Source organism: Harpia harpyja, chromosome 10 (assembly GCF_026419915.1).
Source record: "Harpia harpyja isolate bHarHar1 chromosome 10, bHarHar1 primary haplotype, whole genome shotgun sequence".
Lineage (NCBI taxonomy): Eukaryota > Metazoa > Chordata > Aves > Accipitriformes > Accipitridae > Harpia > Harpia harpyja.
This window is the reverse complement of record NC_068949.1, coordinates 8,233,382-8,250,637: the sequence shown is the minus strand read 5'-3', so window position 1 is coordinate 8,250,637 and position 17,256 is coordinate 8,233,382. Positions and strand designations below refer to the sequence as shown.

The 17,256-nt window shown below is 40.1% G+C and overlaps 1 protein-coding gene across 3 annotated transcripts in view; it reads left to right on the top strand.

The window, feature by feature from the left end:
* PRKG1 (protein kinase cGMP-dependent 1) overlaps nucleotides 1-17,256 on the top strand; it is a 534,317-nt gene that overhangs the window by 436,834 nt on the left and 80,227 nt on the right. For 2 of the 3 annotated variants that reach the window (XM_052799366.1, XM_052799365.1), the window contains exon 8: nucleotides 14,497-14,562. In XM_052799366.1, coding sequence (XP_052655326.1) covers nucleotides 14,497-14,562 — 66 coding nt within the window. Of the gene's footprint in view, nucleotides 1-11,650; nucleotides 11,769-14,496; nucleotides 14,563-17,256 lie in introns of those variants that run through there. The other variant, XM_052799367.1, reaches the window with a different exon arrangement.

The window sequence follows — 17,256 nt, the reverse complement described above, 5'->3', positions numbered from 1 at the left end:
GTGCTAGGGCTGTTGCATGGGACTGTGGCGTGTGGAGGGTTTTGCTCCAGATGAAGCTGATGGTGGTCCAATAAATTGTACATGGACTGGAGGCCTGAGAAGCTGAAGAAGAACTACAGTTCTGCCATGCAATACCTTTGCACACTGGATGTGTGAAGGAAGGGGAGAACAAATTTGCACCTGCTCATACTTACTGATGTAAGTTCTTCTGCTATTTCCCGTGTTAAATGGCCTCATATTCAAACACGATGTTGGGATTCATCACAATTTGTTCTTAAATACCTGCTTGGCTGATATAAATTGTAAAAGAAGGAGAAAGTTTCTTGAAGGGTCATAATGGTTTTAAATTATGGCTATAATAATTACTTAGATTTTTATTGTGTGTCCCCTGGTGCTGGCTGCTGAATCTTCCACCTTGATATTCATGTATTTATCAGCGCGTGTCATATAAAATTGACATAAAATCGTACAAAACTAGCCCTCAAAGCAATAAAATCCATCGTGTCAGGGTGGTATATGTCCACCCAGAATAAGACCAGCCATTCCACAGTACAAAAGAGCTGGTATAACATCGTGCTGTTGAGGCCAGCGACTGTCGCTGCGATAAAATGCCTGTTGTTGGGGTTGTTCAGAGCAGTAGCAGTATTCATCAACACACTGCCGTCGGTAGGAGACGAGGCCAGGAATGAGGATCCGTCACTTTCCTCCTGGGAATATGCTAGGTGACAACCCTAATTGCTCTCTTAACGCTTCTATCATACTCCCAGCAGCATAATTTCCTGTAGGTCAGAGAAGCATCACCCTCACCAATGCCAGAAACTAATTTATTTCTTTCCATGTCCGTTCGATTCCTTGGGTAGGATTCTCGCAGCAACAGGTGAGAGCTGGTCACAGGCACTGTTTGTAATTCTCTTAAGACATGTCAGTTGTAAAACTTAATTTAAAGTTCCTTTTTTTTTTTCTTTTTAAAGAAAGTAATTTTTATCAGCATAATATACTTCTGGCAGTTGTGATATTCTCAGATAATAAATATGAGGGATTATTACTTTTATAAGGATGTGTTTATGAGTTCATTTTGATGCTTTTCTGCAGCTGGTGGATAGAGGAGAGTTATGGAGAGTCAAACATTGTATCTTGGATGCTTGCTCTGTGATTCTTTGCTTTGATTTGGCTTTACTGAGGAAATACATTCTGGAAAATGAGGTCTGCAAAATCCTGTGGTAGGGATGTGTCACATCCTATGTGTGCGATGTATAGTTTAAGACCAGTAATCTTTATTAGTTGAAGATTAGGCTCTTTTTCGAGTTTAAGCTCTATTTTCAATAGAGTGTTATTGGTTACTCTGGTACTTGTAATTTTATCTTTTTAAATCTAGTTTCTTTAACTTTAGAGACTGTAAACCAGATGTTTCATGTAATACTTAAATTGATGTTTTCCGAAATACTGTATGTCTTGTCCTCATCACAGGAGCATAGAGCCACTCAGGTCAGAAGGGACCTCTGGAGCTCCTCTGGTTCACTCTCTTCCTCCAAGCAGAGCCAGCTGTTGTCTTCTTCATTAAACTGTCTTGTGACTGAAGTGGGATCAGGTCTAGTAACTGTGAGATTTTTGTTTGGTTTTATTAAGTAAAACCTTGATTTTTTATTGTTTTTTTACTAAATGAAGAGTAGGCACTGGACGGGAGGTGGTGCTTATAGCTGGCCATGCTGTGACTGTAGGCCAAGATGAAGGTGAAGGAGTAGAAATTATTCCAAACAAAAGGTAATCAAAGCTTTGAAAACAAAGTAGATTCAGACTTAGGGAACCTCATTATCTCCATCCTCAAGCTCAGATAATTCTGCTTTCTGAAACTGGATGTGTGAATCTGTCAAGTCAAAAGTGCCATCATAGCTAGGAAGAACAAGAGGCATCAGAAGTGAGGGGGCCATCCAGGTGGCTACAAGCTAGAAAATGGCTATGTTATACAATCTCTAATTATCCTTCCCTTCCAAATTTGTTTCAGAGGCTTGAAGGCAAATGCTACACGTTGTGTCTGTGCAGGAGAACCCTATTTTTGGACAAGGGAACCATGGCAGGTATCATCTGTCTGGACTTGAACACACTGTTGTATGTGGCACCACATGCAGATGCAGAAATTAAACAGCAGGAGATGGATTTCTAGGAGACATTCAGAGGTGTATTCAGTGGGAACAGGACAACATTTGTACCCTTGTACAAAGCCCCAGTGAGATCTGGTCTGGAGTATTCCAAACCACTGAGGATGCTTATGTTCACGAAGGATGAATTCATGCTGGTCCAGGTACAGAGAAGCCAAGAGAACTTAAGACAAAAAGTTAGGAGACCTTGATTCGTTTAACTCCCTGAAATAAAATCTGAGAAGGTTTTGGAGTTGTGTATATAAAGGGGAAGAAAATAATTATTTTAACTTGAGGATGGCTTTGGTCCATTGATTTAGATTTAAGCTTGCAAGGAGTAGATTTAGACTGGGAAACAGAAAAAGGTAACTAACCACTAGAGAAACAAGTTCTGGAAGCATCTTCAAAGGCTATACTAACAAAACTGATTTTAATTTGAATCTGTAAGTTTGTGAAGGTTATTTTATGGCAAATCTGAAATAGCAGGAAAATGGACTTTGTCATCCATGAGATTCAGGAAATTCCCACCAGCTCCAGGTGATGTCCAGAACCAGAAACAAGGATCCCCCAGGAGGTGGTCCCGTTGCCCTCCAGCTGCAGAACTCATGGGAAGTCCAGCTGTGGTAGGACTCTGCCTTCAGCCCTGACTGCACAGACCCAGAAATCAAAAGTAGTTTAGAGTCCAAGTTCGAGGTGCAGTTCTGTGTGCTATTGGGGACCCCAAAAAATGGATATTTCTGCTTTTCTTGACAGTGAAGTCAGTATATTACCATCCCTTAACATAGCAAAGAGAGAGAAAGTGATCCCAAAATTAAAGATTTTATCTTTGAAAATCATGGAAATTTTCCACCAGAACATTGCAAGATAAAAAAATAAAATAACATAAAATTCATGATATGCCATACAAAACCTTTAGCATGAAGAAGAATGTTAAAAGGGAGTATTTAAAAGCAGTAGGATAATGTCTCTCATCTCAACTAAGTGACTGTGAAAATCAGAATGTAAATTATGGCCTAGATCCTGTTACAATAGAGAAGTATAGGTTTCTACAGACACACACAAAAAACCCAAGCCAGCTGGAGTTCAAGATATTTCCTGAAGGCAAAGGCAGCCACACCTGAGTTAATATAAGATGTAAGAAAGCCAAAACCATTATTCTTTCTCTGCGTTGGTGGGTGCTTGGGTATCGTGTTGTCTGCTTTTATAGGATGTGAGCGCGAATTCTCTAGGACACGTGGAGAGTCGGTACCAGCCACAAAGCTCCATATGTGTTTCTAGTGCAATTCAGCTTTCAGACATGGCCAAGCATTTCCTACTGAAATAGATTTAGAAAAATAAATACATCCACCTCCACAGTAATTACCATTAACTACATAAATGTAAAATGCCATGCAAATGAAGATGTGTGCTGCACAGCTGCTTCACCAGTAGAAGAGCGATGAAATACTCTGCATCACCATCCAGGGCGATGGCACGTTTTTCCACAAACTCAATTCTGGAGTGATTTTTAAATCTGCAGAGAAGTTGCAGTTATGAGTTGGATAGGACTGCCTGGAGTATCAGCACCTTTGGGCTTATATTTGGTTTAAGTTGTGATTTATTTTGTATTGTGGTTACTGAATGAAGACTGCAAATGCTGCCTTGAAAGGACTTTTCCCTGCTCATCTAGGCTCAGTGTAGGTGGAGCGTGAAATCTCTTCTGGGTTTTTCAGTGCTTCTCCAAAGTTTTTAGCTTCTCCTTGGGCTGCAGCAAATCGATTTTTCAGATTTTTCACTTTATTTTCTAAGACTGTATTATGCTGCTCTCCAGACATTACATAACTGGGTTTGGGGTTTTTCTTAGTAAATATATTAGTGGTGATAGAGCCATAATCAAGGGGGGTTTTAGCAATACTTCTTAAAATGTACTGCATCCTTCTTTTTTTACTAGTGAGGTTGTTCATTAAGGTCTATGAATACTTTCTAATGGACAAAAAATAGGTTTCTTGTGACGATGTCTTTCACAGGCAAAACATCTTTTGCTTTTTCGCTTCGGTTTAATGCATGTTTTAAGCAGTTATATTGTGCTGGTTTATATTAGAAATGCAGCCTTTCCATAGCTTGGCAGGTTTTGCGATTAGTCAGTGGTTGCTTAAATGGTGAAATCACGAGGGAGTGCAAACTGAGCATCTGCAAGATGGGGGGGATTTCTAATCCCACCTTCACACCTTCAACGGACAAGACAGAGATGAAGATTTGGCCACGCGTATTGTCTAGGCAAGCACAGATCTTTTAGGATGTGGTTATAGAGTCACCTTAAGCGACAGCGTATGGCTGTGTTTATGCCAGGGACTGGTCCTGAACTTCCCTGTTCCCTCTTAGCCACATGTTCCCACCACATCTCTTTCCACCAGTACCCCTACCCATTGGTGCTTTCCCTAGTAGAAGTGATTACTGGCCAAGGGGTGAGTTGCACTGATCTACCAGAAAACTAAGCCTGCCGAAAGTTTGATTTATCTTAGATAGGTTTAAGGTGATCAAAGAGCCAAAGTATAAAGTCTGCTCCATCACTCTGTGCACAGAAAGGAGAAGATAAGTCAGAATAAAATGAGCAGTTTTACATCTTTATTGATGATAAACTTTGCCCATAATTTTCCCTTCTGTGCTATTCCCACTGTAAAAGAACACACAGAATAAGAAATTGAGTACTCTGACTAAAATACGGCCCCATCAGCACTGCAGACCATGATGTTGCAGAGGAATGCTCTGGTTGGCTTTATGGGAATTAACCTGACCATCGGAGGAGTCAAGTGTGGCGGTGTGGAGCTCAGCGTGGGCTGATTTAGTCTCTGCAGCTCTTCTGCGTGCTGCTCATACCCACTCAAGCCAGCTGAAAGTTGACTCAGGTCTCTTCGTGCTGACAGTATAGAGCAGTGCTCAAATGAAAGCACGAGCTGGATGGAAAGCACAGGCTTGCAGAACCTCAGAAGAGATAACTGCATCAGCGGGAGGCTTTGGGAAGTTTGTGGAGGACACTGATTTCTCACGGGAGCCCTGCTAGCTAGTCTGGAAGCTATCAGTGAGACCTCGCTTAACGAGATGTGAGAAGGCTGCTGAAGAGAAAGCAGCAGCGAGCATCTCCAGCTCCCTTGCTGCACTCACATCAGCAGGCGCCAGTGTGGTCCTTCACATCATTAACTCTTGCTGTCCAGGATATTAATTTTTTTGTTCTGGTCCAAAATGAAGGGTTTGGGCACTATCTGCTCTTGCTTGTGGTGCTTTTGTTCCCGTTATTGGCATGACCTTTCATGTGGCAAATACAAGAAAGGGCTCTCTGTAATTAGCCAAGTGAAACCCATTGTGAGTGAAACTGAGGCCTGAGGTGGGTGCTGGTAACAGGGTGCTCCTGCACTCCCAGACACAAGGAGAGGGTGGCCTAGGTCCCGGGTCCACCCAGGGAGAACTGCCAGGAGCAGCAGGAGATGGGCAAAGACAGGGCTAGAAGCAAAGCTACAGCATCAGGCATGGTCCATCCAGGAGATGGGACACAAGCTATCTTGTAGAGCTATCTACTTGTAGATCCAAGGTCCATCCAAGACATCGGGCTAGAGACAAGTCTGCACCTACAACTGAGGGTCCCAGGCTGAGCTGAAATGGGGCTCCTAGACCATGGGCAGAAGATATTGGGTGAAGGTCCCAGTGAGGCTGCTCAGGGCAATTAAAATTTATTGGTACACTCAGGGCAATGACAAACTCTTTATTTTAGGAATATAAACTTAAGTCCTTAACATCAATGGCAGCAGTTGGGTAGTATGGAAGAAGGTCAAAGGATTTGTGGGGTAACAGAGGGATGCAATGAATTTGGCCTGCAGAAGTGAAGAAGAGATGGGTGGACCCGGAGGAGTCGGTAATATTGGGAGGAAGGTAAGATGGGCACAGTCACCAGGGTGGGGGCACTCGGATCCACTGGCACGGGCAGAGCATTGGCCATGGGAAGAGGTAGATAAGAGTATGGTGCAAACCACATGCCCTAGGTGGGATTGCAGTGACCTGAAGTATAGGGGAGTAGGAATATGGTACCCAGGAAGCTTGGTGGTGGAGGCTGGTAGTGTCAGCCAAGGACAAGTGGTAGTGAAAAAATAGCTCCCACAGCTTGTCATCTAGATCCTGCTGCTGGCATCCGTAAAGGAGAAGCCATAAACTCATTACAACTCCCCTTCCCTTCTTTGTAGTGCTTAGGAATTTAACAAGAGCATTGTTTAAATTATAGTTCTTCTTAAAAAAAAAAAGTAATGAATTCCCAATAAACCCTTAAAAATGTTCTCAACTGAAAGAATCTCTTATCATTTGCAGATAGGCCAGACATCCTTGCAATGAGACATGGTTTTAATAGACAAATGCATTGCTCATTGCTTCAGCATAACAAAGGGTATTTGTCCCAATGCTCTCATGCACAAAGAAGCTGAGCAAGAAAAAGAACGTAATAGTCATAGAAATACTTGAAGGGAGAAAAAAAATCTGGCTATGTGTGGACCTCAGCCTGTAAGAAGCTTCTTTGGATGCAGTCGTTTCCACTAATCTGACTGAAGACTCTTCTGTGTTAATGTAGGGCTTGGGCTATAAATATAGTGGTTACAGCTAGTAAGGCTGGCACGGTATCCAAGCGGCACAGTTAAGGGATAACCTGATCCCTGCCTCTGCAGCGATCATATGCGTGTGGCTTTATGAGCATGCCAACACAGTAAAGACGTTAGGCCAAATGGATGCAGCCTCGTTAATTCTTGAAGAGAAGCCAGCTCCAAGATCTGGTAGTGCTGAGGCTAATTGCTGCCTGTATAATCTAATGCACCTCGCTCGAGCTCCTTGTGCATTGGTTTACTCACCTGTAAAACACATTTACAGATATTATCATATACCTTAGCTGCTTCTGAGATTTGACTTTGACCACGTGAACCTCTTGCACGTGGTTTAAAATGACATTGCGTAAGCACAGTGTTGATATTGTTCATGTGTAATAGATGTATCGTGTTACTTTAACTCTCAGATCACAGTTTGATTTGATTTTAATATAGCTGTTTTCGTAAATAATGGCAAACTAGTAACTTCCCGCTCAGGGTGAGTGCTGGTGGGTTAAAGTAGTTGTGGCAGAGATCATAGATTATTTCCTGGGTAGTTTGCAATTATCAATTATGGATTAAATATGGTAAGAACATACCAAAAGTGTATAATAAAGTTAATAAAGAGTTATCTCTTTATTAATGCCGTGACCTGTGTGGTTCATAACCCTTTCATATTGTTGCAGCCACAATTACCTTGTAGCCAGGAGTTAGGGGAAGAACCTGATTATGCCTCACAGCAAGGGGAAAATCCTTATGCTGACTCTCAAAAGAATAGGCACCATCAGATTTATGCCAGCTCCGTGGTAATCAAGTGGTAGCAAGACCTTTCTTCTTTGCTTTCAGATCACGAGGGGCACATACTCTTTTCAGAATAGTTTTCAGCTGATACAACCCCCTCTAGGTTTCCTGAATCACTGGCAGCTTATGATCTTGTATATAAATGTGAAGGTGGCTAGCAGGGGCTGATTTTTACACCAGCTTTTAAAAATGCTGCAGAATTTCTCTGTGTTATTAATACTTTTTGCCCTCTGCATCTCCCCATTTGCTTCCAAGGGGCAGGACTGGGTTCCATATTATCATATTATATATGATAGTGCCTGTTACAGTGCTTCTGTTTTAATTAATACTATTTTCTGGCAATGTTTATCTGCATTACATCTATGGATATCAACATAGGTAGTCTGATAACGTAACACTTGTTAATTCAGCAGCATCACTGTGTCAGATCTGTAATCCAATAATAATAACAGCAGCCATCTCTTGCGTAGTTTCTTCTGTCTGTAGACCCAGGGGATGACACAGTAAGTAAAAGCATTTTTCTCATTGTAATGCAGGAATCAGATAGTGATATTTAGCAATATAGTGAAATACAGGAAATATTCGTATATATAGAAATACATTCCTATATAGGAATATAGTGAAATATAGGAATATAGGAATCAGATAGTGAAATGGCTTATTCAAGGCTGGGCTGTAGGCAGTGGCAAGGCAGACAAGGGAGCAGTCACAGTCCAGTGCAGTATTTCTAACAGTGGTTGTTTCCCCAAATATATATGAGGGTTGCAAAATTTATATATATATATATATATATATATATATATATATATTTCAGATTACAACATTTGCATTAATACCAAAATAAACTGTATTTTATGTAAACTGGGCTTGATTTTCTGTCATTCATGAAACTGAAAAGGAGAAGCCCTCCAGGTGTTTCCATTTTCATGAAGTAACATCCATCATTAATACGAAGCAGAAAATAATTGTCAGACTTCACACAGCATCCTGAAATGATCCCACCTCATCATGACTTGTTGGGAGAATTTTGAGTTAAAACTTGGCATAATCTTAGCAGCAGTTTTGGGATTCATTTGGGTTTCATTTGCTTTTAGAAGTGTCAGTACAGTAAGTCCGGAGCAGAATTTTTTTGACCAACAGAGTCTTGAAAGACCTGTTCATCATCTCTGAGTCCTTAACTTGGTAATTATTAAAATCAGTTATCAGGAAGGTCTCTTTTCTGTAAATCTATTGTGCAGTCCTTGCCAGGGCTTAACCCTTTCAGCTGGAGCCACTCAGAGTATAAAATGTTAGAAACAGTAAGTAAGTGCTAATGATAAGCTCACAAGACATAAAACAAATTATTAGAATGGGTTGGTACATTCTCTAGCCTATCTGGAGAGCCGTACAGTTTGCTTATATTGAATAAAAAACCTGTAAAAGAGTATTTTTAAACCATTTTGTCTGAACGAACTGAAATGTTGTTCTATGAGAAATGTTTCCTTTTCCCAGTAGCCGTATAGCCTAAATTGCACAGGATCGCAGGTGGCTGTGTGTGCATTTTGATACATGCCTTCAAATTGGAGTACCTTGAAGCAAAATCTCCTTCCTATCATACGTATTTCATTCCCTTTATAGAAGGTGCGGTTTTAATGCCTATGGGGATTTTCATAGGTTTTATTGAATGGCATAACTCTTTTCAAGTGAAGCTTTTTCAAGTTGCATGTTTTATTAGGTTTGCATTAAAATTTTTAGAAGTTTAGTAGACCACATTGTATTTATTAATTCCAGTAACGTATTTTTATAGTCAAAACCAATGGCAAATGGATGTTGTGTTCTCAGAAAGCTGAAGTGTTGGGAAACCAAACATCAGTCTATAAGGGGTGTTTTTCCCGTATGGAAATCAGTCAATAGATCCAGGTAACTGATACAGACCATGGCTTACACCATCAGTCATGACGGACCACATCACCATTCTGTAGGTCTGCATTGACTTGACTTCAGTGATGGCTACTGAGGAAAAGTAGGAAAGAGGGTGCAGGGTGGCACAAACTGTACCAGCTGAGGGTACCATAAAATAAACCCATATTTTTGCTTCCATGTGTGTTAGGTGGTCACATCATTTACAAGAACAGTCGTAATGTTTCAGATAAAACTTCCTACAGGTGACACCTGTCTTGATCAAACTGTGTTTCCTGGGAAGAGCTATGGCCATCCTATCTAAATGGGCTTGTAGATTGCCAAAGGGCTATTGGCTGCAGCAGTATCCCAAAATATATATTTAGCATTCTTTGGAGGTTTTATTTCTTTTTCTAAAAATGTTGATAACCCATTTTTCTTTGACCAAGTAACTGAAGGACCTTGACCAGCCACCAAGAGGAGATGGGTCAGTGTCTGGTCCTTGGTGGTTGCTCTGCAGAAGCTGCTGCTGCCTGGAGAGGTCTATAGTAGAAAGCTCAAGTCCCATGGAGCATCTGGAAATGAGTGTTTAGATCATTTAAACTTGAGAATTGTGTTAATGAGGGTTTTCAAAGAAAAGATGGAAAGAAAAAATGAGGTCTTCCCTGATGGGTTTTAAAAATTTGCCACAGGAAGACTATCCGGAGGTTCCCAATTTGCTGGTATTCAAGTTCTTTAATGCATTTTGCCGCTTTCTGCCACTGTAGACTTGACCTTGTTACAGTATTTTTAATAAGGTTGATTTAAAGTATTTAGAACAAGGCATGTCAGAAATAAGTGAAAGGAAAAAAATATGGGAAAAATCAGTTATTAACTTGAATTTAGTGGTAATAGCTCAAAACCCAGCATCTCTATCTCCCCTTATTACTTTGTTGGGTATTTTCTGATTACACCATGTCTTTCACATGGGAGACAAAAATTATCTTTATTGGGTATTCCGAGTAGTGGTACCCAAATTTGGCAATATTCTGGAAAACCAACCCTAGCTCTATCCTTTAAAGAGAGGGGTTTGCCTACCTAGAGACCTAAAAATGTCTCTACTATATTTTAGCTTGAAATCAATTTTGACTGACAAAATGCCAGTCCCGAGATGAGCAGAAGAGGCTCAGCTGTAAATGTGATACTTCCTGCAGCAGGGTACTCACACCTCATAATAAATGCTGTTTTGTGCCAGGAGGCTGCATCTGGGGGGGATCGATCCCAAAAGCTGGACAGACATCATGCCAAGGTTGCACCAGTTGCATCCATCTTCTGGGAAGGACGCAGAGCAGTGTTTGCTGGCAGTGTAACAGCAAGTTTCAAGCAAATAGAAGGGTATATTGTTAAATTAAATCATACAAATGTAGTTTCCATTATTTGAAGAATTATATCAGCATTATTAAGGGGTTAGGTGTGGTAGGAGCTATGAGAGCTGGTGTTGGAGCAGGACTTCGATGAGTTAGGTGATGTAGGAAGGTAAAAAAGCAAAAAGATGGGAATCACCTCAAAATTTTTAAACCTATGATAAATTTTTACAGCCTAAGGTAAAAGCAGGGAACAGAGGTTGATGTATGACCTTATCTCTGATTAAAGCTGCCTATATCTTTCATATTTGCATTTTCCAACACAGCTTTATAAATAGTGTGATCAATACACTTTTATCAGAAAAGTTCCTGGAAATGGTTAAAAAAAACATCATTCTTAAATTAAGTTGTTAGCAGCTTATCAGAAGCAAAATTGTTGAAACTTCACGAGTTATATGTGGTGAACTGGGCAACAAATTGTAATGAGAAAAAAAAAATATGCATTTCATCTCTTAAATAATGTACTCATGTTTATAGTGATGTGATAACATGCTTTGGGAGAGCTTTAGGAACGTGGATAACATTGCCATCTAATTCCACCATGGGGTTAAGGAGCTGAAGAGTGGCAGTACAAGGTCTCCTGCCCCAGTTTTTGGCACGTGCCCGGGGCAGGAGCTGTGCCCGCTTGTGTGCAGCCGTGTACCTCTTTGTGGCTCCAAAATACCCTCTGCTTGTGTTTCCCAATGATGCACCCTAGAAACTCCCCCCAGCAGCTGTGACCTTTCTCCAAGTCCCGAAGTTTGAAGCTGGAGGGGCTGTAAAATACCAGAGCTCACCCAGAGGACAAAATATAGTAACTGGCTGGAAGGAAGCAGGTGTTTTCCCAGGAGGAAATGGTGGAGGCAAACAGTAGCGATGGAGTATTCGGAGAGTGAAGGCAATTCCTCTGACGAAGAGTGCTGTTTCTCAGGGAGCAGCGATGAGTACTCCTGCGACGAAGTCCAGAAAGCGTCTGAGTCAGTGCTCGCAAGCAAGCCTTTCACATAATTCCTTGTGGCATTTGATGGTGTGCACTTGTAATAATGACTTGTTGCATTTAATGCCCTGCACTTCTAATAGCTACTTCAGCATTTAGTGCCGTGCACTTTTAGTAATTACTAGTTGCATTTAATGCCCTGTACTTCTAGTAATTACTTTTGCATTTAATGCTGTGCGCTTCTAGTAATTACTTGTTGCATTTAATGCCATGCACTTCAAATAATTACTTGTTGCATTTAATACCATGTGCTTTAGCTGGTGGCTGCCTGTCGAATTGTTACATTTTAAACCATGGACTGACAATTTGTTTTGCTTGAAGGTGACTGAGGTTAATTTGTAGATCAGTGGCATGGCCCTAGGTATGTGTGTCATTCTTAAGCCTATGTGAGGTGTTGGCAGTGTTTGGAAGTCTGAGTATGTCTTGTATTTGACAGCTGATGCACGTAAAGGTTTAACATATGTATGGAACTGAAAAGACATTGATTTTTTTCCTTCTGTTTTTAGAAATTTCATGAGATTTTTAATCCTGCTTGCAGCCTGATTGGTAAACACCCCCTAACACGAGAGCATGCAAGGTTTATAAACCCACTTACAATCGATTTAGACTGTGGAAATGGAAAGCTGCTTTCCCTTGTCAGTCCCTTCGTTCGGTATTTGCGGGACAAGGGTCCCGCAGCAGTGGCAGCGGGGGGGTTGTATGCAAGGATGTGGAGGATGGGTTTGGAGATACCCAAAGACAGTGATTTCTTGACTTAATACTTCATATGTGAGCCACTTTATCATCCATTAAAAACCCCTGTTTTTTCCCTGACTTACCAGTTATTTCTACTCGTGCAGAACATAAGGAAACCTCAGAATTGCGTGACTTTCTGCATTACAAAAACCCTGCCGTCCCTCTGGTTCGGGTGTTTGTGCAAAGTGAAATGCCCTTGAGGAAAGTGCCTTCATTCTACATTAATTTCATGCTGATTAAAAAGATGTATTAAGTACAAGATAGTGGAAACTGTAACAGTTACTTGTGTGTTTTAATCTCCAATGTTAAGGTTTATTTAGAATGTTTGAACTGAAGCCACCAATAGCTGTTTTACTTATCTGTAGTCATATAACTATAATATAGTAACTATAATCAGGTCTGTAACTATAAAGGTATAAACAGTCTTTTTGTGGCAGAAAGGCATCTGAGATAATGGGACAATATGTTAAGTTTTAACTGGAATTAATGAACCAAAAAGTTTGCATACTCATTTTAATGTATTAATATACTGTCAAAAGTTGGCTACAGCAACTTAATGGGATATTAAATATTATCATTCCTTATCTTCTCTATATTTACCAAAGTTTTAGAAGTTAATAGAGATAATTTTCTACTGCTATTTGGCTACTTCTTTCTACTTGCTTTAAATTATCCTGATTTTGTTTATCAGTATGGATAAATTAGCACCAATACCCACTTAATTTCATTGAAAATAGACTCAATGACAGCATTTGAATGTAGGCTTGAATGTTAATGTTTCTTTCATTGGTATTTCTGCTTGCTCTGTTTTAAAGATACTAAAGATAGCTCAAAAGTAATTAAAGTTAATTAAAGTTACCTTAAAGGGAGAGTGCATATTCCTGTATGAGTGCACATGCACCACCCTTTTTTTTTTACTATATTACTTCTTTAATACCTCCAATCTTTAAACAGCGGAACTGCTATTTCTAACAGCTTTTTTAAATCTCATTTTCTGCTTCAGTGGAAATGTACAGTGGTTTTCTAGTCTAAATGAATTAGGCGTGTTTAAAAGAGGTGGGTCTCTTTTGCCTGTAATCCACTTACCCTTCATACAGGGAAAAGTTTGGAGAGAATTTGAATAAAACAGCATCTCTGAATCCTGTACATTTGTTTGGCCAACACAGAAAATGCAACGGCATCTCTTAAACCCTGACGAAACACTGAATCGGTCTCATTAAAATAAATTAAATTCACATTTTATAGCTTGGACTGGCCACGGCCAAATTCGCAGTGGGGCAGTGAAAGGGAGAACACAAAGCATTTGGTAATGAAGATACAGAAAAAATTTGAAGTGCAATATTTTTAATTTCTGAAGAGCTGGTGAAAAGTACCAGCACAGTGTTTTATTGCCAGGACCTTTCAAAAGCTCCGTCCTAATTGTGTCCCTTTTGTAGGCACAATCCCAGCCTCCTCCGTGCTCAGATAGCAAATGCATAGCGAGTCCTATAGCCTACTGTATACATTGTACCTGCTTTGAGTAGCAGAGCTGACGTCCTACTTAACTAGATGCTTCATGTTTTGACACTGAGATACTAAGTAGGTTTTTGGGGAGAAGGACATAAGCAGAAGTCTAAATGTTCATAAATGAATCTATGCAAATAGCTAATATTTTGATAAAAGTGTTTCTATGCACAAACGTGCATAGTAAGAAATGAGTTTTTGCCTAAAACTGATGAAAAGCATGGGCTGATGCGTGGTTGGATGTCTTATTTACAAGGGTAGCCTGTTTCTTTCCTTCTGTTCATGTGTGGGTTTTAGCTTTTGTGTGCTTGAAGCCTGTACAGATGATGAGCATCAAATCAACATAGGGAAAAGCTGTGAAACCCAGAAATTTATTCTTGAAGTGCTTTAAGAATGCTGTATGTTTGGAAATAAAAAGATTGTCATGAAAATAATACAGCTTACTTAAGAAATATATTTTTTTCTTTCAGGGAAGATGTCAGAACAGCCAACGTCATTGCAGCTGAAGCGGTAACTTGTCTGGTCATAGACAGAGAGTAAGTACATAATTTTCCTGCCTTGGGGTGGGGTGTATCTCCAGTTCATACCTTTTACAGTTTTTAACTAGAGCCTTTGATCATTTTCTCCAGAGAGGTAATTTAATTTTTAGTAGTACAGTCACAGTATATGTGTGTCCTTGATGAAGGAGAGGGAGGGTCCCCCTAAATCAATAACATAAAACTCAGTAGTGACAAATGCAGACAATTAAGAAGCGCAGAAAGACAAAATGGAAATAAATGGGGAGATAGCATTACTGTGGAAAAGGATCCAGGCATTAAGGGTGGAACACAGATTGAGTTTGAGTTGGCAAAATGTCATGAAAGGCATTGTCATGAAAGGCATTGTCATTCTGGCAAATGTTAGAGCAAGATGTTATTCTAGTCCCTATGGGGATGGAGAGCCCTCGTCCAAAGGACGTAACCCTGCTTGAAGCTCTGCAGCTCAAAGGAGATAGAGGAGATCAGAAGAGTAAAATCACGTCTTACAGAGGGAGCTTGAAGGAATTGGGGGGGGTTAATCTAGAAAAGAAATGCCTGGGCTCCAGAAAACAGTGCTGCAAATTCAACTGCTCTCTACAATTGTTGGGAATGGGATTTAAAAAAATCAGCATCACCTTGAAAATTCAACATGAGTCTTGAGGTGGTTTTCCAGTTGTGAGAGCAGTGAAGTACTGGCATAGACCATCAAAACGTAGGGACAAAGCTTCCACAGGAATCCTTCCAAGGGAACGTACTATAGGTCTGTGAAACCACAAGAGACATAGATAGGATGAATGGGGATTGACTTTTCACTGCTTCCCCCAGTGCAAGAGCTCAAAGAAACCTGCAGGAGGGAGGTGAAAGCCAAAAGGAGGCAGCTTTTCACACAGGGATTGGTCACGGAGCTGCAGGAAAACAAGAGTTTGCAAGTGTTCAAAAGGAAAATAAATCCTTTGGACTTACTAAATATGTAGGACCTACCTCCGGGCTAGGAAGTTTTGGAGGTGCATAGGAGAGTACCAAGGCAAATATCACAAATGGTTGCTCTGTCCTTGAACTCCTCCCTGAGCACATTGTCTTGATGCAAGACACCATCAAAGGTTGGACACTGGGTTAGGAGTGACCTCTGAAGCGCTTCTTATATTCTGATGAGATATATGAGAGATGCTCAAGTATCTTGTAGGGATGATCTACATACACTCAATCCTACTTTAATACAAGTGTTTTGTATTCAGTTAGCCCTTGAGATTTCTTACAGTCCTTCATTTCTAGAAATCTAATGTTCTGTAATGGCTGAACTGGGGAATAATCCTAGGTCTTCTGATATGTTAGTTTGTTTATGATCAATTAAAAAAAAATATGGTCTATCCTTTGAAAACAGATGGTGAACTTCAGGACTGTCAGCCGAGTGGCTTGCTTTCACATACACAAGCAAGGTAGCCTGGTAGATAAAAGACACACTACCCCTTATCATTCTGTGGGGCAAAGAGAAGAAGAGTTGACATAATTAGATAATTTAGCAAGCATTAGTTCAGAAACATACAAAGCAACAAGTAATTTATGCATTTTTTCTGAACACTTCTGTAAGGGATATTTTTGTTTTGCACTGTAAGCATTAAAAAACCCCAAATAACTAGTAGTTGCAGAGTCAGTCATTCCTGATCATTTTACAGACTGTTTCTTTGCTTGTCTCTTGTGCCTTTTCCTCAGTATATAATGCCTTTGAAATAGTAAGAAAGTACAAGTTAAATTTAACTGAGGGAGCTGTAGTTAATCTATACCAGAGATTCTAGTAATGCTCTGCAATTAGTAGCAGTGTAATGCTATTTATAAGAATCCTATTTATAGTGCAAGAAAAGTAATGCTATTTATAGCACTATTTATAGTTCAAGGAAGGTTGTCCTGTGTCCTGACCAGTTCTGACTTTTTGTGATAGCTCTTCTCCTAGATGATTATTTTATAGGCATGCAAATAACTGTAGAAGCTAATTTTAATATCGAGAAAATCTACTAAGGCTTCTGTGAATTTGAAAAATTGTGCAGACACTGTTCTGTTAATGAGGAAAAATAGCATTTCTTTATATCCAGATACACAGAATATTACATTTGGTTTGTTACGGTGGTCATGGTAAATGTTCACATTGAGTTATACGCACGGTAGCAATGGAAACTGGAAGTCAGCTTTACCAACAGTTGGAAGCTGTTCTGCACAGAAGGAGGAGTGATGCATGTCATTAAGGTTGCCTCATAATTTCTATTACAAGACAAGCTCTTTGCTTAATCAAATGTAACTATTGAAGCAGCAATTTTCATGCTCTGTGTGTGTCTCGATCTGAAACATTTCAGCAAAATTGATATTGGAATTTCAAAGAACAAGTTATGGGAAAATATCGTTTTCTTAATGGTCAATCCATTTCCCTGAGAAACTGCAGAATTTCAGTCTTACTGACAGTAGGGGTTAATATTACCCATTGGCATTATCTTGCCATCAGGGTGACTCTCCCAGCTTCCTTGTAAGAGTCTTCCCAAGACATCAAAAGATTGTTCCACAACACCTGAGAGCCACACTGCCAATACAGCTGCCATACTCCCATGTAGTTACCACTTGAACTGTAAGAGTCACACCTTGGTATCACAGCAAGTTATTCCTAAGAGGGATGGAAGACTGGTCTCTGGATTTGGCAATATTATGAGCAATTGCAGGGCTGTTTTA